Genomic DNA, 25634 nt, shown 5'->3' on the forward strand with positions numbered 1-25634 from the left:
ATAAGGTAAACTCTTTTCTTCGAGTAGCGTGACATTCTTTACCATGTTTGGCTGAACGATTTTGCCTTTTGTCTGGAAATTGTTGCGCCTGAAGAAACGCCAGACATTGCAGTGTCTACTTTTTAACGCGTACTTAAATCTCTTATTTAAGGTTTCACAAACTTATTTCATTGTACAAAATTAGATTTTGTCCTCTATGCTGAACTGTAAAATTCTTCATGATTTTAAATGTATTTAACCATCCTTTTTTAAGTTTAAACGTTTTCTGATGAAAAACCGACAAACAGCACACTTACCACTTATGCAACTGATGCATAGCATTTGGATCGCCTGTGGTTTTATACATGCGTATGACGGTTGTGTGGAACAACTAAAATGCCAAATTTGTTGTGGCCCGGAAGTTATGAGCAGATTTGCCACGTATTGTGACGTTGTATTATCACGATTGGCAAAATTCCTGTGTGCACCCGTTGCTCTTACGTCACATCAGTTTTGCGTCGCATAATTTAGGCGCTGCGTGCTAGTGGGCAGATTATGATATCGCGACCATATTTGACTTCGACGCTTTAACGTTAACTGCCCTCTGCGTCAATTTGCTATTCCAACTTGTAAAGGCATAACTACAAGGCTTGTAAATCTGGCGTGCACTGCCTTAAACGGACAATTTCATCTAAATAAGCGCGCTCCGTCTTGTAATCCCATTGCCTTATAAACTGGCAGAAAGCTGGATAATTAAAACATTTGAGAAAGCTTCAAATGTAGGGCCTCTGTGTACTTCATTTTTTAAATAACACTGCTATTTGGCAAAGTTTTTGTTGTCATATTATTTATCGAAAAGTTGCCAGGGGAAGTCTTCAGCAGAAATCCATCACATTCACCATCAAGAAAATGCTAAACTGTTCGACCTACACTTCTTGCTAAGTAACGTTGTCGCAAATAGTTTAAAGTTAAACCATTTTCCTCTTATTGACAAACAAAACGTACAAAACGAGGTGGCTTTATTGTTTTCAATCACGTAATATTTTTGTCATGTCTTCACACATTTTTCCTTGTTCCCAAACATGTATAAAGTTTGCGCATCGAGAGGCATAATCGCTCTTTTAATTCAGAACAACAAATTCGCAAGCAGGAAGAAACCACATTTTTCAAATTACCCCAATCTTATTATCTTTTTACACTTTTTCATAGTCGGAAAAATTGGCATCTCTTGACTGCCTGACTTGAGTTCCAAGTTTGACGTAACTCGCATTTGGTATAAACCATGTTGAATTGACACGCACCTGTTACCTAGGGTTAATCTTTCCAACGTTTTTTTTAATGCGGCACACTTAGCAGGCTAAATCACAAACATTCTAGCTTATTTAAAGTATTTGCTGTAACTTATAATGAGTGCTTTCAACAACAACAAAAAAACTAAATGAAGTTCTATCACTGTCTTGCCCTTATTCAGTCATAAAGCTCTATAAAACCCGCGCCGAATGTACTTTTCTAAAACAAATTTATGTGGCATCTCTGTCAAACGCTGAAGCAAGGAGATTATTTCTGTACCACAGATCATGTGACAATAAGTGTCATTGTTAACCTTGCGCTTCTGAAAAACTTGAACTAACTTATATAGCCAAGCAATACAGTTCATTGGAACAAGGTAGACTACAGAAATAATTTAAACAACCCAAAGGACGATCAGTCAGCAAACACACATCAGACAAGGTAAAAAAAAACAGTTACAGCTTTGATTTCTTAAAAATTAAACACTGGTCATGTATATTGTACGCATCTGTTTTATTTTTTGCCAATATAGTTTTTATTTACAAATACGCAAATGTCTCTGTTAAACAACATTGCCAGATCTTCACTGCGATTACATCTCTTCTATCAACTGGATCTCACCTGGAGAAGATAAAACAGTAGTTTTATTCAGTTTAGATAAACTTAAATAAATGTTTAAAATTTATAAACTGAGTAGACCAGCTTCAGCGATGTGTTATTTGCATCAAGCATTAGAATTTAGAATACAATTTGCAGTCACTTTATGTTGCTTGCTAGTATGCAGTTTGGAGTTTGTATGATATTTTTCATTGATTGCTATCATGAAGCCCTACTGTTCCGGTGGGCGAAATGTCACCAAAATACAAGTTCTTGAAAAACAACTTGTGCTTAGTTTAGCATCACACCATTTAAATGACAAATTTGTTAAATTATTCGTAATAATAACTAGAATGGTGGCTTTCTGATATACTTCCATTTTATATATTCTATACGATATTTACCAATTTACTATACACATCATTTGATCTACACATATGATTGTTTTTGTAAACAAAAACTAATGGGTCCCCACACGCGTGTTTTTGCGGATTTACGGTAAACAAATGTTGCGGTGATTTTTAAATTCTTAAGAACAAATTTTTAGAAAGCGTTAACCCAACAATGAAAAATTTTGTTGTATTTTTTTGCACTATTATTGTCGTATAATTACAAAAGCATTAAAAAAGAACGAAACAAATACTTTCAATTTAATCTCTTGCTTTGACCCAGATATTGTCGTCCAAGGTCGGGTTTTAAACACAATTTTTTTCTAGAAAGCTGTAACAGTTGTGTTACAGACAATTAAAATACGATTTGCTGCAAGTGTATACATAACTTTTCATTTAACTTTGTTTCGCAAAACGAGTTTTTCATTTAACTTTGTTTCGCAAAACGAGTACCATTGACCTGTAGTAACCTTTAGGGTGCACACACCAAACGACTGTTTGACCTTTTGACACCGTTTTCAATAGCACGCCGTCCTTGGTGTTCAACAACACCGTTTGACCTAATTTATATACGCCTTGAGTATTTGATTAAAAAAAAAAAAAAAAACGCTACGTTATGGCGAAAGAAAGTTCTGAACTGTGTTAGTAATACCTACTAATTGACCTTAAGTAACCCGTGGTCATGCAGCGGCCAACCTAACAACGAGCATTTAAAAAACTTTTATCTTGCAAAAAAGTCAAGTTTATTTTTTCATATTTAGTTTGTTTAACAAAGTTTTGCTTGACATTATACGAAACCGAAGCACGCTTATTAGGTTTAAATCGCGTCATATGTGTGAAACCTTTGCCAAAACTGAAAATGTGAGTGATAACTTAATAAAACGACATGCATTGCTGTGCAAAACAGCTGATTTCTAATCACCGAAACGACGTCTCGTAAAACGTCTGTCCGACGTCAAGCTGAGCCCTCCCGCTCTGCCCTATTATTCGTAAACGTACTCTCTTGGGACTTCTGCCTACAGTGTCTTTCTTGACCAAACGAGCGTTAGACACATTTACGTTTCGGGGGTCTGTGGGTGTGTCGCTGGGTCATTCGGGGTCAAACTTCAGGTGGATCAAGTTCAGATTAATATCTAACATATGTCCAAATTTGAATAAATTTGAAGCACTCTTTCTTTACTAAACGACCGTTACAAACCAGCGTTAAAAATTTTACGTTTCGGGGGCCTGTGGGTGAACCGCTGGGTAATTTGGGGTCAAACTTCTGGTTGACCAAGTTTGAATTAATATCTAACATATGTCCAAATTTCAATAAATTTGAAGTACGCTTTCTTCACTAAACGAGCGTTACAGACCAGCGTTAAAAATTTTACGTTTCGGGGGCCTGTGGGTGAACCGCTGGGTAATTTGGGGTCAAACTTCACGTGGACCAAGTTTGGATTAATATCTAACATATGTCCAAATTTGAATAAATTTGAAGCACTCTTTCTTGACCAAACGAGCGTTACAAACCAGCGTTAGACAGAAAAAAGAAAAAAGAAAAAAGAAAAAAGAAAAAAAGAAAAAAAAAATACGGACAAAAACAATATGTGTCCCCTTCAGGGAAGGGGACCCATAATTAGTATAGTATCTGTTATTATAGTAATTATCTGGTTGCCTGAATATAAAGTAAAAATCAACTAAGCGAACAGACACAACCCTATAACCCAGTGGTTCCCAAACTTTTTTCTTTTAAGGCGCATTTTAGAAAAAACAAAAAATATTTGGCGCACTTCGAACATTTGAATAAAACATATATTGACAAAGGCACTAACTATGAGGTCATAAAGCCGCTATACAGGTCACTCTCATAGTTAAATAGCCTAGTTGAACATCTCAGAGATGTGGAGCATGTTGGCCTAGTTGTCTAAGCACCTGGTACTGCTACTCTACTTGATTAATTTTAATTTCAATATTTTTTGTGGCACACCTAATGACATCTCGGCGCATAGTTTGGGAACCACTGTTATAACCCAAGTGGGTAATGTTTTTAGCTAGAATCATTATTATTATGTGGACGTTTTATTGGTAATCCAACTAAGCTTGCAAAAGCTCAAATCTTACAAAAAACAATCAAACCTTTTATCGTTTTTTTATTTAAAAAAATTACTGAAATTTTGGTTGCTTATTTACACACTCTGAAAAAAGTCCAAGCTAGCTCACAAAAACTAGAAAGAGCCGAATTGAATTTTTGTTTTTATGATATTGTATTACTACTTGTATTTCTAACTAAAGAATCACAAAAAGTTGTCACAAACCAGCCAGTTTTTTCATCAGGAGGTTCTCGTTCCTTTCGATGTCTAATTTGTTTACAACTTCTACTTTGTCCAGAAGTAGATGGTTTGTCTGCAGCGCTATCTTGATTTTTGTTTTTCTGTAAAATGAGTTTTTAAAACCACATGACCTGGATATAGGTAGAAAACTTTGTGATTTGTGAGTTTCTAAAAATTCAAGCTTAAAAAAATAATAATCATTCTATATAGGTTTCATAAACCCACTTCTTTTACACATAATCACTGTTTATGAAACACTTAAGAAAGCATGGTTTGAACTTTTGGAACTTAAATGTATTGTATTATAAAAAGTTTAACTACCTTGAAAGATTTTTAGCTATGGAAATTGTTAATCCAAGTGTGCATTTATCACAGCTTTTGAAAGGCAATCAACGGCAAAAAGGCTTGCCTTAACTTTAAAATACAAATTTCACACCTTATTCGAGTTTGTTTTCTTTAGATCTTCAAAATTACGATTAATTATTTTGTTTTGGTCATTCACTTCAGAGGTTTCTGGGCGCCCAGTGGCATTGTCATTCGTAGTATCAAGGCTCCAAACACCTTTTATGATTGAAAATGCTTTTGTTTGTAAGTTTTTACACCAATATTAGCCATAAAAAAGAGCATTACATAGAAGACAAACCTCTGTAAGACTTGCATGAACCAGTTTGATATTTCATGTTACTACTTTCCTCATGCCCACCACCATGTTTTCTATTATTCCAGGGATTATGCTTCAATGAAAATTTTTCGCTTGAGTATATGTTAATCTAAGGTTGCATTTATCACAGCCTTAAAAGGGCAATCAACAGTAAAAAGGCTTGGCTTAAGTTTAAAAATACAAATTTCACACCTTTTTCGACTTTGTTTTCTTTAGATCTTCAAAATTACGATTAATTCTTTTGTTTTGGTCATTCACTTTAGAGGTTTCTGGGCGCCCAGTGGCATCGTCATTTGTGGTATCATGGCTCGAAACACCTTTTATAATTAAGAATACTTTTGTTTGTAAGTTTTTTGCACTATTGTTAGCATTAAAAAGAGTGTTACTTTAACATGCGAGACAAACCTTTGTAAGTCTTGTGTGAATCTGTTTCATATTTTCTGTTACTACTTTCTTCATGCCCACCACCATGTTCACTATCATTGAAGGGTGTAGGCTTTATTGCATCTATTAATTGTTAACTCTTAGTTAAAACCAAATAACAAACTTGAAAAACAGAAAAAGAAACTAGAACGGTGGCTTAGCACATACTGCCCTTGCATATACATTATAATCTATTTTAAAACATTGATATATTTCCTGTGCTTATTTTATATTGGGTCCCATACCATCCACTGTCTTTTATAACCTTAGTTGTTTCTGCAAGCAGAAACTCATGGGTCCCCACACATGCAAAGTTGTAGATAATGCATTTCAAGAGATAACCATGTAAAAGTTTAGTGTTGTAAGGTAAAACGCAGTGATCGGGACTGGGCTAAATATTGATACTATGTAAAGTACAAACTATATACATTTAGATTCACCCCAGGTGTTGTTTAAAGTATGTCCTATTTAACATTCTTTTTCAAAGAAACGAAGGAGTAAGTAGTGGCATAATGGGGTAAAACAAAAAATGAATAGCAAATTCTACAAGCTGTCCAATTTTCATTCAATTTGAACATTGTGAAAAGGGTTACATATTTTATAGATTAGTAGGATAAGTTGTGGTGCTACAGGGCAAAACATAACATTTGAGGACTTAGTATGTTTAATAAAGTTTGCAAATTTCATATAATTAGGACGTTTTTTAAAAGTTCATTTATTTTAGGGGGCTAGTTAAGTAAATGTTGGGGCTACAAGGTAAAACACATCAATTGAAACCTACAAATAGCATAGTCCACATACTACCCAAATTTTATCCAATCCCGACACTGTTTAAAAAACTGACCCATTTTAGGGGGCTAGTAGGGTAACTAATGGGGTCCGACACACAAACTAAAAAAGATAAAACCTCAATGACTCAATCAATAGAACTGCAAAATTTTAGCCCAATCCGCCAATGTTAAAAATTTTGACCACTAGAGGTGTTTTGAGCAACAACCGTTAATGTTTCTTACGTCATAGGGCTGTTAACAACCCCCTAAGTGCCATGGCACAATAATGTTCACCAAGCAATCCACAAAGTCACAAATGAGTAACATACAACTGCTTGCCCTTGTAAGACTATTGAGCAACAGGAATCTTTCGTTAGTGGTGCCCAGTAACATACAAATACGTTTTACACTTTGGGGGCTGGTGGGGTAAACATTGTGGCTACAGGGTTGAACACACCAATCGACATCTATAAATGGCATACCCTATAAGCTATCCGAAGTTCAGCCAATCCTGACACTGTTTACAAACTCACCCCTTTTAGGGGGTAGCAGGGTAAATACTAGGGTGGGATGCACATCTAAATAACTATATCTACCATCTGTATAAATTTCAGTCACATCCATCAAACATTTGATGGAAAAGCGAGTCGGACAAACTTTAAGAAGAAAATAACCCATTTTAGGGGGCTAGCAAGGTAAATACTGGGGTTATCAACAAAAACAAAGTGGGATGCACATCTACATAACTACATCTACCATCTGTGTAAATTTCAGCCAAATCCATCAAACATTTGATGGAAAAACGAGTCGGACAAACTTCGGGGAAAAATACCCATTTTAGGGGGGTAGCAGGGTAAATACTGGGGTTATTAACAAAAACAAAGTGGGATGCACATATACATAACTACATCTACCATCTGTGTAAATTTCAGCCAAATCCATCAAACATTTGATGGAAAAACGAGTCGGATAAACTTCGGGGAAAAATACCCATTTTAGGGGGTTAGTGGGGTAAATACTGGGGTTATTAACAAAAACAAAGTGGGATGCACATCTACATGACTACATCTACCATCTGTGTAAATTTCAGCCATATCCATCAAACATTTGATGGAAAAACGAGTCGGACAAACTTTGGGGAGAAGAAAAAAAAATAAAAAAACAATTTGAGTAAAATCAATATGTGTCCCCTTCAGGAAAGGGGACCTATAATTAGTAATAACTAAAATTCTGACACGGTTCAGTTCAGCCATTAACAGTGATGACATGCACAGTAATTCTACATGCAAAAAGAGGACTCAAATTTAGTTTGTTCATACAATCAGACATGTGGTCACATACACGCGTCGAATAATTACGAATACCTGCATGACTGTATTCGAATTCATGAATACTTTGGTAATTTTTGAGTGACAGCAATTCGAATAGTATTCGAATAAAACGAGTCAAGTATTTGTATTGATGAATTGTTGACCAAACTGCAACGACATGTAATTCGAAAACTATTCGAATAAACCAAACCATGTATTCGTATTCATGAATACTTACACTCTTTTTTAATTTCAGCAATTCGAATTGTATTTGAATAATGCCAGTAAAGCATTCGTATTCACGAATTGTTTCATAATGTGAAGGTGACAGCAATTCGAATAAAACGTTTCAAGTATTTGTATTCATGAATGTTTGACAAAAAAACAGCAACATGTAATTTGAATATGATTTGAATAAACCCCAAGTGTGTATTCGCATTCATGAATACTTCCTTCCTTTTTAAATGTAGCAATTCGAATTGTATTCAAAATAATAGTTCTAGTTATGTGTGTTCACGAATTGTTCAGTCGTTGTAAGAACCAACAAATAGCATTCGAATGCCCTGATTCGGGTATTTGTAGTTGTGGAAAATAAAAGAAATAAAAGCGCCCCGAAACTCAAATGGTATTCGAACAAAAAGTAACATATGGGTTTATGAATTGCAAATTTATCGGTGAAAATGTAAACCCACAAGCTTTGTTTAGCCACATTAGCTTGATGTACTGATGTAATTAAAATGAGATTTTTGCTTCACAAACAAGCTATGTGCTGAGAACAAACCAATGTTGCAAGCTTTGTAATACAATTCCATTTATGTAACATCATAAACAAACTTCTATGTGCCATTGTTTCGTAACATAAACAAAACTTGTCAAATCAGGTCACAGATCATTGCCAATTTGAATTGTATTCGAATCTATTTGGCAAAAATATGTGGCAACATATACTCGACTACTCCTAGTCTGGAGGTAATTGACAATTGTATTAAATTGTAAAATGGTATTCGTGAAATGTAGTCGTGTATTCGATTTTATGAATTGTTACGTTGACGAAGGCCGACAACAATTCGAATTGTATTCGTAAAAAATTATCGTGTAGTCGAAATTGCAAATTCTTAAGTTGGCAAAGACCTACAACAACTCGAATTGTACTCGAATGAATTTATTCAAGCTTTTGTATTCGTGAATTGTTGGTTCAAAAGATAACATCAACAATTCGAATTGTATTCATGCACTATCGAATGAAAGCCAAAATCTTTCGAATACTGCACGAAGGTGATAAAACCTGTATTCGAATGCATTCAAATACGAATGACGATTTGCCCCATGTCTGCATACAGGTTTTTTTTAAGGTTTGGTTTGGGTGACCGCTAAGTAGTTTTAAGAGACCGCAAGTGTTTCATTTAAATACCAAAAACTGTGGTTGTAGTTGCAAGTCCAAATTTTGGAAAACCGCTGGAGAAATTTGGAGGACCGAAACGGTCCCACCTTAAAAAAAACACTGTCTGCATAAAATACAGCATAATTTTTCTAATTTATAATTTTCTACACTAATATTACTCATAAGATATCTGCCTCTCAAAAATGTATTGCGAAAAGTGTTGACAAACCTTTTCCAGCTTGGTAGGTTCTCTGAGAATAGTTTCTGTTATCACTGCAACCACCAGCAGGGGGTTTCCAAGTTTTAGGCCTCAATGCATCTATCAAATGTTAACTTTTAGTTACAACCAGATAACAGTTATGAAAAACAGACAAAGAATCTTGCTTTTCTTCTTTATATTTACTTTTTTTTCCACACTCATATGTCCCTCTGTAACCATTTTCTCCAAGCTTATCATACCCCTTGTAAGCGGGAACAAGTGGTGATTCAGCTAACAAAAAAAAGAAACTTTTCACTCACTTTTTTCATCATGATTAATTGATGTTGATTTGGTAGTGATGCAAAAACTAACAAAACCATTGCTACTTTTAGTACTTTTTTCTGCCATATTTTATTCTATTGAAAGTTTGGTAGAGTTAAAAAAAAACTTTTTTATGGGTTTTATAAAATCTAAAATATTTACTTGGCCTAATTGTTTGCTGGGCCTGCTTTTCAATTCAAGCTATCACAATCTCACAAGAAATACCTTTCATAAGTTTCATGTGAGGTATTTCCCTGTGATAGAGTATACCATCAAGTAATTTTCCATCTTTACCAAGTCCAAGTGGCTCTTGTGCTGGGAAAAATTCATCATCAACAAAAATAAACGGCACAATGCAGTTGTCAATAGTTTCTCTCTTAAAATCTTTTTTATCCAAGCGCTGGTAATGGTTGTTTGAAAAAATGATCCCTTTCGTCTCTTTGGCTCTCTCAATAATGAATCTGGTAAAATGTTGTTTTGGTAAAAGGGTTAGGACTTAATTTTGCCTATTTTAAAGGTAAGCAAGATTAACTTAGACAAAACATTAAAGTTTCAAATTAAAATCTTAAGATTTTATGTTTCAGCATAAAGCTGTTTGTAAGAAGTTGTTGCAACTTACCACTGGTAAGATATACAGAAATACAAAAAATGAATCCTGCCCGTACAAATAGTAGCTAATGCCATAAAGCAATGGTTCTTAACCGGGGGGTTCGGCAAAGCCGTTATCAGGGGTTTGACGAAGGTCTTTTTGAAGTACAATACAAATACTACAATACAAATTTTTGGGTCTATAGTTGCTAAAAACGGCAATTTGTATTTACCAAATATCAAAACACTGGAAGGTTAAACTGACGCAGGGTGTTTTAAACTGCTCTAAACAGTTTTTGTGGCACTAAATAGAGTATTACCAGCCTAATAACCATATGTGTAAGATTTTTTGTACACCTATTAATCTGGGCTTTTTGGGTGCTATTAGATGGTAAATACATGATATAAACCAAGTATTTTAAAACAAAAACTAGAAGGGTGGCTTAGCACATATTGCCCTTGCATATACACTATAACCTATTTTAAAACATAAATATATTTCCTTTGCTTATTTTGTATTGGGTTCCATATTAGCCATCATCATTTATAACTTTATTAGTTTCTGCAGGCAAAAACTCATGGGTCCCCACACATGCAAAGTTAAAAATAATGCAATTCAAGAGATAACCATGAGGAAGTCGGGTGTTGTAAGGTAAAACACAGCGATCGGCACTGGGCTTAAATAATAATACTATGTAGAATACAAACTATAAAATTAGATTCACCCCAGATATTCTTTAAAGTATGTCCTATTTAACGTTTTAAAAAACTGACCCATTTTAGGGGGCTAGTAGGGCAACTAATTGCGTTTGACACACAAACTAAAAAATATATAAAAACCATAATGACTCAATCAATAGTACTGCAAAATTTCAGACCAATCCAAGAATGTTTAAATTTTGACCACTAGAGGTATTTTGAGCATAGTACACTTTGGGGACTTGTGGGGTAAATGTTAGGACTACAGAGTTGAACACAACAATCAACACCTATAAATGGCATACTATACAAGAAATCCAAATTTCAGCCAATTCTGACACTGTTTAAAAACTCACCCATTTTAGGAGGCTAGCGGGGTAAATACTAGGGTTATCGACAAAAACAAAGTGGGATGCACATCCACATGAATATATCTACCATCTGTGTAAATTTTAGCCAAATCCATCAAATATTTGATGGAAAAACGAGTCGGACAAGCTTTGGGTAAAAACACCCATTTTAGGGGCCTAGCGGGGTAAATACTGGGGTTATCAACAAAAACAAAGTGAGATGCACATCTACATAACTATATCTACCATCTGTGTAAACTTCAGCCAAATCCATCAAACATTTGATGGAAAAACGAGTCGGACAAACTTCGGGGGAAAAATACCAGTTTTAGGGGGCTAGCGGGGTAAATACTGGGGTTATCAACAAAAACAAAGTGGGATGCACATCTACATAACTATATCTACCATCTGTGCAAATTTCAGCCAAATCCATCAAACATTTGATGGAAAAACGAGTCGGACAAACTTCAGGGGTAAAATACCCATTTTAGGGGGCTAGCGGGGTAAATATTGGGGTTATCAACAAAAACAAAGTGGGATGCACATCTACATAACTATATCTACCATCTGTGTAAATTTCCGCCAAATCCATCAAACATTTGATGGAAAAACGAGTCGGACAAACTTCGGGGGGAAAATACCCGTTTTAGGGGGCTAGCGGGGTAAATACTGGGGTTATCAACAAAAACAAAGTGGGATGCACATCTACATAACTATATCTACCATCTGTGCAAATTTCAGCCAAATCCATCAAACATTTGATGGAAAAACGAGTCGGACAAACTTCAGGGGTAAAATACCCATTTTAGGGGGATAGCGGGGTAAATATTGGGGTTATCAACAAAAACAAAGTGGGATGCACATCTACATAACTATATCTACCATCTGTGTAAATTTCAGCCAAATCCATCAAACATTTGATGGAAAAACGAGTCGGACAAACTTTGGGTAAAAATACCCATTTTAGGGGCCTAGCGGGGTAAATACTGGGGTTATCAACAAAAACAAAGTGGGATGCACATCTACATAACTATATCTACCATCTGTGTAAACTTCAGCCAAATCCATCAAACATTTGATGGAAAAACGAGTCGGACAAACTTCGGGGGAAAAATACCCATTTTAGGGGGCTAGCGGGGTAAATACTGGGGTTATCAACAAAAACAAAGTGGGATGCACATCTACATAACTATATCTACAATCTGTGCAAATTTCAGCCAAATCCATCAAACATTTGATGGAAAAACGAGTCGGACAAACTTCGGGGGGAAAATACCCGTTTTAGGGGGCTAGCGGGGTAAATACTGGGGTTATCAACAAAAACAAAGTGGGATGCACATCTACATAACTATATCTACCATCTGTGCAAATTTCAGCCAAATCCATCAAACATTTGATGGAAAAACGAGTCGGACAAACTTCAGGGGTAAAATACCCATTTTAGGGGGCTAGCGGGGTAAATATTGGGGTTATCAACAAAAACAAAGTGGGATGCACATCTACATAACTATATCTACCATCTGTGTAAATTTCAGCCAAATCCATCAAACATTTGATGGAAAAAGGAGTCGGACAAACTTTGGGTAAAAATACCCATTTTAGGGGCCTAGCGGGGTAAATACTGGGGTTATCAACAAAAACAAAGTGGGATGCACATCTACATAACTATATCTACCATCTGTGTAAACTTCAGCCAAATCCATCAAACATTTGATGGAAAAACGAGTCGGACAAACTTCGGGGGAAAAATACCCATTTTAGGGGGCTAGCGGGGTAAATACTGGGGTTATCAACAAAAACAAAGTGGGATGCACATCTACATAACTATATCTACAATCTGTGCAAATTTCAGCCAAATCCATCAAACATTTGATGGAAAAACGAATCGGACAAACTTTGGGAAGAAAAAAAAAGGAAGAAAAACAAACAAACATTTCGAGTAAAATCAATATGTGTCCCCTTCAGGGAAGGGGACCCATAATAAGCAGGTGGCCGTTGGTGAAATAAGAATCTGTGATGCAGCCGTCCTAGCAAAATGGTTGTGCAACCCTGCACTCTGGTTATATTTTCTATTTTTCAAATAACAAGGAGCATTGTTCCTAAGCAGAAAAACAACAGAGTTTTGTTGAAAGCAAAAACTTATTACTTCATCTTTTTTATGTTTGTGTATAGATGCTAAAATCCAATGCTTTATTTTGGAAAAAAACTAAAAATTGCCAGAATTATAGCAATCATGAAACAAGTTGCTCGTATTATGATGTCAGAATTGAACAAAATGACAAACAGTATTTGTTGCCACTACGTTTGAACAAACACTAATTATGACCCACCAAACAAAGGGGGTTAAAAACCTAGGATGTAACTTTGGGGTACGACCAAAGGCTGAAGAATATCATAGGGGTTCGGCCGTGATAAAAAGGTTAAGAACCACTGCCATAAAGCTTCATAAAATATTGCACATACATACACTTTTTTTTTACTTTTGATCAGTAATAACTATGTGTTGTACCTTTAAACTAGAAGGGTAGCTTAGCACATAGTGCCATTACACATACACTGTGACCTATTTCTTAACATATATTTACATCCGACACTTACTTTATATTGGGTCCCATATCAGTCACTGTCTTTTATAACCTTAGTTGTTTCTGCAAGCAGTAACTCATGGGTCCCCACACATGCAAAGTTGTAAATAAGGCATTTCAAGAGATAACAATGAGAAAGTTTGGCATTGTAATGTCAAACACAGTGATCGGTATTGTGCATGAATAAATATGCTACATGGAGGAAAAACTATTTAAATTCATATCATTCATACATTTATAACAGATTTTTCTATTTTATGACTATCTGAGAAAAAAAAAGTTAAATAGTGAGAAAATAGGTCAAAACACAAAAATCAGCTGCTATTAATGGTGAATTGCACTTGACTGTAAGAGCTAATTGGAGTAAATGATAGGTACTACAGAGTTTAACACAACAATCAACACCTACGCATGGTATACTCTACAAACTGTCCGAATTTCATTTAGTTCATACATTGTTTAAAAAGTTAAACCATTTTGGGGGGGGCTAGTGGGGTAAATGTTGGGGCAACAGGGTTAAACACAACATTCTACGCCTATAAATGGCACACTGTACAAGTTATGTAAAATTCAATCAATTTTGACATTATTTACAAAATGGACCTATTTTTGGGGGGCTAGTGGGGTAAATGTTGGGGCAACAGGGTTAAACATAACAAACAACAACCATAAATAGCACACTCTATAAGCTGTATAAAATATTGGGGTTACAGGGTTAATCACAACAATTGACACCTATAAATAACAAATTCTGCAAGCTAATTTCACTAAATTCCGACACCGTTTAAAAACCCATTTTAGGGGGTCAGTGGGGTAACTTATAAAATATGAAACCGCTATGACCTAATTAACAGTCATGTAAAATTTTATCCAAATCCAACGTTTAAAATTCTGACCGCTAGAGGTGTTATTTAAAACATTCCTCAACGCTTCTGACGTCATAAGGCTGTTAATACCCCTCTGACTGGCATGTGCAAAAACGTCCACCAAGTAATGCACAAACACAAGTACCATATGTACTGGTGCCTTTATTATACCATTACACCACAGAAATCTTTTGTTTGTGGTGTGCAGCAACATGCAAAAACGTTTTATATTTTGGGGGCTAGCGGGGTAAATACTGGGGTTATCAAGTCAAACGAAACAGAGGACACATCTACATGAACATATCTACCATCTGTGAAAGTTTCATTTAAATCGATCAAAGATTTGATGCCAAAAGTGCATTGACAAACTTCGGCAGAAAAAATAAAAAAAAACAACTGAGTGAAATCAAGATCCGACCCCTTCAGGGAAGGGGACCCATAAATATGTTCTGCTATGTTACCAATCTATACAGTTCCATGTTTTATTGTCAGTACTTTATTTGCCTTACAAAAACTAAGTGGGCTGCTTGTTATACTATGAAAAAAGAAAAACTCCTCTACTGATGATAGACTGGTATCACAACTGAAGTGAATAAAAATGTCACATAATCAAACTACTTTTAATAGCCATCTGTCAAAGAATTATTTTTTCCAATAAGCATGCTTACAAACCTTTCAAATTGTTCATCAATGCCAGCTGCTCGTGGTGCAAATATTAACATATTCTTCTCCTTGAGCTTGATTAAAACCTAAAAATTCAATTCATGTAAATAAAAATGGCCAGTTTGTTAAAATTAAGTCACACATTCCTTTGTTCTAACGTAGTGGTTCTCAACTGGTGGCCCATGTACCATTTGCAGTCCATGGAATATTTTTGGGTGGTCTACAGTATGTTAACTATATTAGGTTAAACAGCTAAAAAAATGCATTCAATTTACTGACTATTCAAGGAAAAAAAACATTCATGATATTGGCTATTTATTGCTTGTTGTCATTTTTTTACACCACTTCTCCAAGTTTTGCAAATATTTTAAACCAGCATGCTGGTTGTGGATGCTTTCTTTATCCTTACTTAACAGTGAACTGGTCCACAATATTCATCTTTTTAACTGATGGTCCATGGCCTGAAACAAGTTGAGAACCGCCATTTTATAATCACCAAACCGCCGTTTGGTGAATATAAAAAAAATATTTATTTTGTTTGTGGTTCAACTAGGACTGAAATAATTAAAATAGGGGTTGAAATGGGCAGTGATAAACCTGCAGGGACACAAAACAGTATACTGATTTTCCGACCCACCACGTGCAACCCCAAACTCATACCTCATTTGTTCTAGATTTCCAGTGACTAGGAACAATGCAAGTAATGTCTCTAAAACCATGGGACCAGCAGTTACGGACAATTACGGCGATTCCACGCGTGCCTTGCTTTCCATGATGTTCTTCATACCTTTGCGACCAATATATAAAATGCAGGCTCAGGGGTCAACACACTGTATTTAATTAAAACTAGAGATGTACCGAATATTCGGTTTGCCGAATTTATTCGGCCGAATCGGCCACTTTTGCAAAGATTCGGTTTCGGCCGAATAATTTGTTGCGATTCGGCCGAAACCGAATCTTTTACGAACACACATTTAAAGTGTTAAACGTGTCTTTTCTGCTTACTACCAACGAAAATTGCGTCAATCATTATATTTTTTAACACATTGACGCTTTTCCCACTGCAGACAAAAAATCAGTTTATCGATGTCGGGTTGGCAATCATACTTGAGGCAATGTTAAACCCCTCAGAACTAAAATAAGGACAAAACACAACCATTCTGCACTAACTGCCTGGTAGATAAACTTATGTTTTCATGTCAAACGCGAAGGGTATGACTTCGCGTGACGTCATAAATGATTCAGTTGATCCGGCCGAATTTATTCGGCAAAACCGCCGAATCGAAATTTAGCCGATTCGGTACATCACTAATTAAAACCACCTATTTTACAGGCACATAAACATGCAGATTATGAAAGCCTCACAGAGTATAATTTATGATAGGAAAATGAGCCTCCAGTATAATTTATGATAGGAAAAGATGGATTACACAATTACTTTGATATTTAGCATTTTGATGGATTTCAACATTGTTCAACACATGGCAATCAAGCAATATACAAACATTATGCAATTCTAAGTAAAAACAAACAAACTGCAAATGAAATATAAAATGGTGAATGCTCAAACATGTACAGCATTTGCAGTTTTAAACCAAAGAATATCACCTGTTGGTTCACAAATTTAAAATTGGTTACTAAAGAACAAAAATTTAAAACCATACTTCTGTGCAATATTGTATCCGTCCAATATAATAGGCCTTGGCCGTTTTTGGCCAGGAGCCACTTCATTGTCAACTATCAAATTAAGTAACTCTGTATTGCTCCGTTTCAGAAAAACTTTTAAATTTGACTCGGGGCCGTTGCTTCCGATCTAAAATTTTAAAACACATGTGATAACTTGATAAACAGCACATTTACATGGGTATTGAAATGGTAAAAGGTTTGTGGTTTGCTCCTATATTTTTTTCAAAAAACAAAACAAAAAAAACTTTATCTTATAGGTAAGTTTAGGAATTAATCTGACCATTAGTGTATAATAGTAAAACTTTTGCTCAGATCACTGTACAACAAATCAGATACAGTATTTTGCCATAAAAATTCACATTTATCGATCAACTAACGTATGTAACCCACCATGTTTATGCCTGGAATCTCACAACAAAACCCATTTTCGAAAAAATTAAATTCACAACGTTTTTCATCAATTGTCTTTTCCCACTTTGGAAACTTTTTGGGGATTTCAGAAAATTGATCATTGGACACAATCCAACCATTTAATTCGTGGGCCAACTCCACTGTAAAACTAACAAAAAAACTTAAGTAAAGTATGTTTGGGAGTGATAACTACTGTTCAGTATCTTACAATTACTGTCATTAAAAAAATTAAAGATATTTGATTCAACTAGTTAGCATGTTCTTCACATGCAGATACACTAAGCCAGTGTTCATAAGTTAATATTTTGGCAACTTACTAGTCATCATAGCAGACATGGAGTTTTCCATCAACATACCAAGATGGGGTAAACTGGACAAATTTTAAAACCTGCCAAACAATAACAAAATATTTGGATTAATCGAAATATTATAAAAACTTGTTTTAAATGTTTTTCTTTTTCAATCGATCAACAAATTTTTGCCTGTTACAAAAGTAACAAAAACATAGTTTTGAAAGAATAATGCAGGAAATAAATAATTCAAAATATGCTAAAACTCTTCGTCAAAATAAAAACTCTTACATGTCATTGAAAAAAAACTTACCCATTCATATTTTTTTGGAATGTCCCTTTTATGTGAAAAGGGAAGAACGCAAATTACCACAACATTTTCAAATCGGAGTAAATATGTGATAGAGATATCAAGTCCCATCCATGAAAAACATTTATGATTGGTATACCTAAATATATGACTGTTTTCAATGATGTCTTTCAGTGTCAGAAATCAAGCTGAGGAAACTTACGCATATGCTACGTTGCATCCATCAATCAAAACCAAGGTCTTGTTATAGCCAAGTTCTGGTAGGACTGAAGTTTGCTCTGCAAAAAAGAAGGGTCAATCGTATGGCAAACATTGTGTTCTTTGGGGTGCTAAATTAAAACAAACTAGAAGGGTGGCTAAGCACATTTTGTTGTTGCATTTACACCAATCTTAAAACATTAACATATTTCCTATGCTTATTTTGTATTGGGTCTCATAGTAGCCATCGTCTTTTATAACCTTAGTCGTTTTAGCAGGCAGAAACTCATGGGACATGCAAAGTTGAAAATAATGCATTTCAAGATGAGAAAGTCAGGTGTTGTAAGGTAAAACACAGTGATCGGCACTGGTCTTAAATAATAATACTATGTAGAGTACAAACTATATAAATTTAGATTCAACCCAGATATTGTGTGAAGTATGTGCTAATTAACATTCTTTTTCAAAGAAAAGAAGTAAATAGTGGCATAATGGGGTAAAACAAAAAATGGACACCTATGAATAGCAAATTCAGCTTTCCAATGTTCATTTAATTCGAACGTTGTTAAAAGGGTCACCAATTTTAGGGATTAGTTGGTTAAGTTGTGGTGCTACAGGGCAAAACATAACATTTGAGGACTTAGTATGTTCAAGAAACTTTGCAAATTTCATATAATTAGGACGTTTTTTTAAAGTTCATTTATTTTAGGGGGATAGTTGAGTAAATGTTGGGGCTACAAGGTAATACACATCAATCGAAACCTACAAATAGCATAGTGCATATGCTACCTAAATTTTAGCCAATCCCAACACTGTTGAACAAACTCACCCATTTTAGGGGGCTAGTGGGGTAACTAATGGGGTCTGACACACAAACTAAAAAAATATGAAACCTCAATGACTCAATCAATAGTACTGCAAAATTTCAGCCCAATCTGCCAATGTTAAAAATTTCGACCACTACAGGTGTTTTAAGCAACAACCGTTAATGTTTCTGATGTCATAGGGCTGTTATCGTCCACCAAGCAACCCACAAACATGAGTAACACCTGACTGGTTGCCCTTGTCACACTATTGCACCACAGAAATCTTTTGTTTGTGGTGCCCAGTAACATACAAAATATGTTTTACAGTTTGGGGGCTTATGGGGTAAATGTTAGGTCTACAGGGTTGAACACATCAATCGACACCTATAAATGGCATACTCTACAAGCTATCCAAATTCCAGCCAATTCTGACACTGTTTACAAACTTACACATTTTAGGGGCTAGCGGGGTAAATACTAGGGTTATCTGGACAAACAAAGTAGGATGCACATCTACATAACTATATCTACCATTGGTATATGTTTCAGCCACATCCATCAAACATTTGATGGCAAAACAAGTCGGACAAACTTTGGGAAAAAATACCCATTTTAGGGGGCTAGCGGGGTAAATACTGGGGTTATCAACAAAAACAAAGTGGGATGCACATCTACATAACTATATCTACCATCTGTGTAAATTTCATAAAATCCATCAAACATTTGATGGAAAAACGAGTCGGACAAACTTTGGGAAGAAAATAACCCATTTTAGGGGACTAGTGGGGTAAATACTGGGGTTATCAACAAAAACAAGGTGGGATGCACATCTACATAACTATATCTACCATCTGTGTAAATTTCAGCCAAATCCATCAAACATTTGATGGAAAAACGAGTCGGACAAACTTTGGGAAGAAAAAACAAACAAAAACAATTTGAGTAAAATCAATATGTGTCCTCTTCAGGGAAGGGGACCCATAATAACTGGGTATTCTAGAATAATTGTTTCCAATCTAGAATATCGAATCCAATTCTTATATTATTTTTGACTTAATCTTGACAACAACGAAAGTAGACCAGTTTCATACATTATAAAACATATATTTCGCTTAACATGTAAAAAAGAATCAACCAAAACAAAGAAAAACACTGGGAAAAACTTTGCACAACTGTATTGAAACTAAATGCCTTAAAAAAAATTTAAGGTAAAAATTAATTATAACAATTTTATTTAGTGATTTTATTGCCTTCAGCAGAAGTAACTACGTTGTAAGCATGCTGAGGTAATTTGTTTTGTATGGCGGTAGAGGACTGACATAGACTCTTCAGTGTACTAATATATATTTTATGTCAACTTAAAACAAGTCCAAAAACAGACACCCTAGCAAACAAAGTTGGGACATTGGATGATTAAGATTCAAATCCCAATTAACTACCTTCGATTTTGCAATACAAAATGTGAACTTTGTAGCATTTACTCACTACATTTTTATTTTTGCTTTGGGTTAAAAAATAACGCAAATGGCATATGTTTTGGGATTCCTTCATTGTTTTTGTAATATTAACAGACAATCCCATGCTTTCAATCGCTGCTCAGCGCCATGACCGTTAAATGTGTTTTGTTGTTTTTTTAAGACGTTGCAAATCGCATCGCATAAATGCAATCATGTGATTAGATGTGTAACAACAAGCGCGCCAACCGTTAATTATGCCTCCTATGCACCACCATTGTAATATCGTTGTTATGGCGTTATAATGTTGTATAGTGCTCACTGATTTAAGGCGACAAGTCACTTATGGTCTTTGCAACTGGTACAATGACCGGGCGTCATGTAAAAGCCTAACGCCGTGTTTACATTTTTACCAACGGCGAGAGCACACATTTATATCGGTTCCAATCACCCGATATAAACGGCAAAAATGGATTCGAATCTAAGTGTATTCAAATCAAAAGGATTCGATATTCTACTTTGAACATCCCTAATTACAGCACACTCATATAAAAATCACATTATGCCAGGCCTATTGAAAGCGCCTTTAATGGGCCTGGTGTACTGTGATTTTTATTGGTCATGTGCACAAATTTAAATATGTTAACTCTTACTTGACCAAACCAGTAAAAAAGCCCTGCATCAGACAAAAATGAACTAGGGACAAAAACAATATAACTTCTGAGTCACAGTTATTTTGCACCAGTAATCATGAGATTAGGACAAACATCTAATGTTAAATATAAATCATCTGTTTGAATTATCCATTTAATTTTAGTGACTGGCAGATTAAAATGCAGGGGCAGTATATTTTAACCAATTTAGAGATCTTCATTTTTAATGTGTATTAAAGAGATTGTAACCACCATATGTAAAAGTGTTTTAGTTGACATAAATTCATAGACTAATGCTTGAAAAACGCGTTTTAGAAATGGTAGCTATACCTACATGAAAAGATGAACCTTACCACAAACAATTAGGTGTTTCCCAGATAAGTCATGTGCTTCATGATCCTAAACAACAAAATTATGCCACATTTTTTTAGGCTTTTAAAAAATTTACATGTTATGTTAAACCATATGTGCACCAGTTGGTGTTTTAATTATACCACTAAAACAATTGGAATTAGGTTTGTGGAGTTTGTAAAAGATTTTCTGACTCTGAATCCAAATAAAAGTACTGCACAATTTCAAGGTACACGGGTTTAACTATCAGTCAAATTTGTCATTCCATCATTAATTGCACATAAAGAGGTTTGTAAAGTTGCCAACCATTAGACCCTTTATGCTAAAACATGTCAACACTCCAACTACACCACACTATTAATTAAACATCATAACCACTTCTTAAACGCACACTCACTCACTTGATCAACCGGTTGAACTGAAGTTTGAGTTACTGTTGAATCCTTTCGGACACCTTAAAAACATCAAAAAATACAAATAACATTTCACTCGCAGCAGTCTAGTGTTTGCCACATGACATTAAAACTAACTTAAATTTCTCAGCACCACTGCTTCAAACTATAGGATCAAAATTAATTTCTTACTTAATGTAGAGCTTTTCTGGGACACAAAATCACAGAAGATTTAACAAACAGAAAAGAGATTTCAGTAACTACTGTGCAATGACAAATAATAACAAGAAATACAAAAATGCCTTCATACCTGTTGGTTGGAATTTTAAGTGATTCATTTTGCTTCTTCAGTTGAGCTGTCTTGAGAAGATCTTGTCAAACAAAACAATTTACAAAAACCTTTGTTATTGTAATCTGTATTTACAGGATGTCAAAATTATATGTCATATGTCACTGCATACAATTACAGACGTTTGCAACAATGGTAATAATTGAATCTTAAACGGATAATTTCAAAAAATCCCAAGGTTTTAAAAGTTTTTTCCAAGATCCCAAGCTCATCACTGAAATTCCAAAATCTTGAGAAAAATCCCCAGGAATGGCAGCACTAGCTAGTCTCTTTCTAGCGCAACATGATCATTCACAAATTTCGTAAATCATCAACACTACTACAGGTGCTTCCCCAAATATGTTTTTTGAATATTTTTAACCCTGAACAAAATTTGTTTTTCAAAATAAAGTCCTCAAAAAATTATTTCTTTCATTATTCTGCTCCAGTAATTTTTAAGCATCCACGACTGTGTCTTTAAAAACAACCATAAAATGTTTGGAGTTAACAGAACGGTGTGGGCTAATTTGATCAAAATAAGGTCTTGCTACTCATGACCACTGCAGTGGTTCTCACATTTTAATCTTGTTTTAATGGCGGCCGTTTTGCCATTATATCGAGGCGGTACATTGAGCTGAATCAAGGGCGTCCGCAGGTTTTCGGTTAGGGGGGTCAAGGTGGGTTCACTCTGCCCTTTCGGCCGGATGCAATTTTTTTTGAAAATTTGACTATTACACCATCCAGACAATTTATACACCATCCAGACAAGTCAGCTGACCCCATTTGCCCCTATGTGCGGCCGCCCTTGAGCTGAATGTATACTTTAGAAAACGAAAGCTTAAACGCATCGCGCTTTTGAAGCTGGTAGCCTATATCAAAGCAAATTTGAATTTAAAATTTTAAAGAATGCCTCACATTAATGCATTTAAAGTTCTATTATACGAGAAGACAGCGAAAATTGCAGCAATTAAGGTATAAGCCTTTCCGAATCCGAAGAGCTCCAGTGATTACAGTAGGCCTAGCCTAGCCTACACATTAGACTGACCCAATAACTCGGCTAGGCTTGGCCTCCTGCGAGTCAGCCAGGACCGTAGGCGCGTTAAGGCTTCACGACTTGGGATATCGTTGGTGGAACAAGTCAAGTTGGCACCTGATCTTACCATCCGCGTCAGGTTAAGAGGGTGGTGTTCGACAGGGAAAAAAAGCACCAAAAGAAACTACCCCGAGAGGATGTTGACGTAACTTTTTGAGGGTTGTAGCCTACTCTTACAGCTGTGTGGAACAACGAAAACGATACTTTTGACAATTGTCATTCTGCCAGAATAAAAACGAAAAAAGGAATGCGAAACGAGGGAACGTCACGAATGGATGCGCAACGAACATTTTGGCCAAATCGAAATATTGACGAAATACGCTAACTTTATTACAATTTTCGGGCCCATTAGTTTCTTTAAATTCGCAACATTGCTTAATCTTTCAGCATATTTTGACAATCCGGTTTCAAAAAAGTGAACCCGACTCGATAATTACAGCAAAATGCAATTAACTAACAACCTCTTTGGGCCAAATGCCAATAGTGACGAAATACGCTAACTTTATTACAATTTTTGAAATCTTTTCGGGCCCATTATTTTTTTAAATTCGCAACATTGCCCCATCTTTTAGTCTATTTTAAAAATCCGGTTTCAAAAAAGTGAACCCGACTCGATAATTACAGCAAAATGCAATTAACTAACACCCACTTTGGGACAAATGCCGAAAGTGACGAAATATGCTAAGTTCAAAACAATTTTGGAAAACTTTTCGGGCCCATTATTTTCTTTAAATTTGCAACATTGCCTCATCTTTTAGTCTATTTTAATAATCCGGTTTCAAAAAAGTGAACCCGACTCGATAATTACAGCAAAATGCAAGTAACTACCACCCTCTTTGGGCCGAATGCCAATAGTGACGAAATACGCTAACTTTATTATGAGGCAATGTTGCGAATTTAAAGAAAATAATGGGCCCGAAAAGTTTTCAAAAATTGTAATAAAGTTAGCATATTTCGTCACTATTGGCATTTGTCCCAAAGTGGGTGTTAGTTAATTGCATTTTGCTGTAATTATCGAGTGGGGTTCACTTTTTTGAAAACGGATTGTTAAAATAGACTAAAAGATGAGGCAATGTTGCGAATTTGAAAAAAATTAATGGGCCCGAAAAGATTTTAAAAATTGTAATAAAGGTAGCGTATTTCGTCAATATTTCGATTTGGCCAAAACGTTCGTTGCGCATCCGTCCGTGACGTTCGCTCGTTTCGCATTCCTTTTTTCGTTTTTATTCTGGCAGAATGACAGTTTGCCACTGAAGCACCTGCCTCCTTAGAGCCTGTTGGGCGGCAGGTAGGGTGTCTCAAGGGAATGGATAGATTGATAACACGAGATTCCTCTCCGTTGGGACGCGACCACAATGGACTTGCAGGCGCTGCGTGCGTAAGCGCGATCCACTCAAGTTGCTCACGATTGACCCGTTGATAGAATCTCACGGCTTTACTTATTTCGTCTGGGTTGTTGCCAAAGCTAGCCTGTTCAAGATCTGTGCTTGCAATTAAGCCTTGGAAGATTTCACACCTTATCTCCTGCAAACGTCGTCGTAGACCTTCAGCTAGAAATTGATCTCTGTCACTTGTGAATTCGGCTAGAGAGATCTCTTCCTCCAAAGAACAAGGCTTGAACTTCAAATCAAACTCTCCAAAGTTGGAATTCCAGACGAAAGTTGGAACTGCGTTCTGAACCACAGTCGAACGATTTATCTCACGCTTAGCGACGGTAGAAAGTTGCAGTGTGTGATTACGGACACGATTTATTTGTTCTTCTTCCTCCTCACGATTTCTGGAATGTCTGTACTGTCTGGAATAATTAAAGAGCCTTGCGAACCTGAAGGATCTACTTCGGAATGAGCCTCTTAAATTCGCACGATTCATTACTATCTCAAATATTAGTCACACACAGAGTTGATTAACACTCTGTATTCTTGAATATTTGCTTTAGGCGATATCGTCAGATTAGCTCTGGACCAGCTAACAATAGCAGTGAGATAAAAACCAAATTTAGCATCCACAAATACAACGGCGAAAACATCAAAGTCTACGCTTATATAACAATGCGAAACATGGGCCGGTGTACGAATTCTTTTTCTCATATTATTTATATTATTTATTTTAAGGTAGCCATGTAATTTATAGTGCCATAGCGCCTTTTGGTGAACGCCATATGCTTTTTCACAGGGTGGAAACGACGCGTTCTAATACAAAACACAACTGCGGAAACATTGCAAATATCGACGGAAATATGTGTCACAATGGAAGAAACACTATGTTTACTGTTAGATCTT

At 35.7% G+C, this 25634-nt stretch overlaps 1 protein-coding gene across 5 annotated transcripts; it reads right to left on the reverse strand.

The window, feature by feature from the left end:
- Window positions 1-1763: 1763 nt before the first annotated feature.
- Window positions 1764-22604, reverse strand: LOC145203769 (uncharacterized). 5 transcript variants are annotated; one of them, XM_080076078.1, is made up of 19 exons: window positions 22245-22604; window positions 21944-21996; window positions 21545-21590; window positions 18283-18358; window positions 18084-18219; window positions 17798-17868; window positions 17460-17628; window positions 17048-17196; window positions 16044-16170; window positions 15393-15469; window positions 9858-10093; window positions 9516-9602; window positions 9342-9431; window positions 5634-5735; window positions 5421-5545; window positions 5211-5337; window positions 5004-5128; window positions 4553-4668; window positions 1764-1890 (listed from the first exon to the last, which is right to left on the reverse strand). In XM_080076078.1, exons 1-19 carry the CDS (start codon window positions 22270-22272, stop codon window positions 1887-1889), a joined length of 1944 nt encoding a protein of 647 aa, XP_079932204.1. In that variant the 5' UTR covers window positions 22273-22604; the 3' UTR covers window positions 1764-1886. The 5 variants fall into 5 exon arrangements, with proteins under 5 accessions (XP_079932204.1, XP_079932205.1, XP_079932207.1 ...); XM_080076079.1 differs by having other exon boundaries at window positions 5211-5301; window positions 22245-22602; XM_080076081.1 differs by lacking the exons at window positions 5004-5128; window positions 5211-5337.
- Window positions 22605-25634: the final 3030 nt, after the last annotated feature.

This window comes from Phallusia mammillata, chromosome 8 (assembly GCF_965637545.1).
Source record: "Phallusia mammillata chromosome 8, kaPhaMamm4.hap1.1, whole genome shotgun sequence".
Lineage (NCBI taxonomy): Eukaryota > Metazoa > Chordata > Ascidiacea > Phlebobranchia > Ascidiidae > Phallusia > Phallusia mammillata.

What these genes read in the sequence shown, in the direction of transcription:
- LOC145203769 (XM_080076078.1), bottom strand. Translation starts at nt 22,272, where the DNA reads ATGAATCACTTAAAATTCCAACCAACAG. An exon ending in CATGTCTGCTATGATGACTA is followed by an intron (nt 17,629 to 17,797) that starts GTAAGTTGCCAA and finishes TTTTTTTGTTAG; the next exon opens with TTTTACAGTGGAGTTGGCCC. An exon ending in GGAAATCTAGAACAAATGAG is followed by an intron (nt 15,470 to 16,043) that starts GTATGAGTTTGG and finishes TTGAATTTTTAG; the next exon opens with GTTTTAATCAAGCTCAAGGA.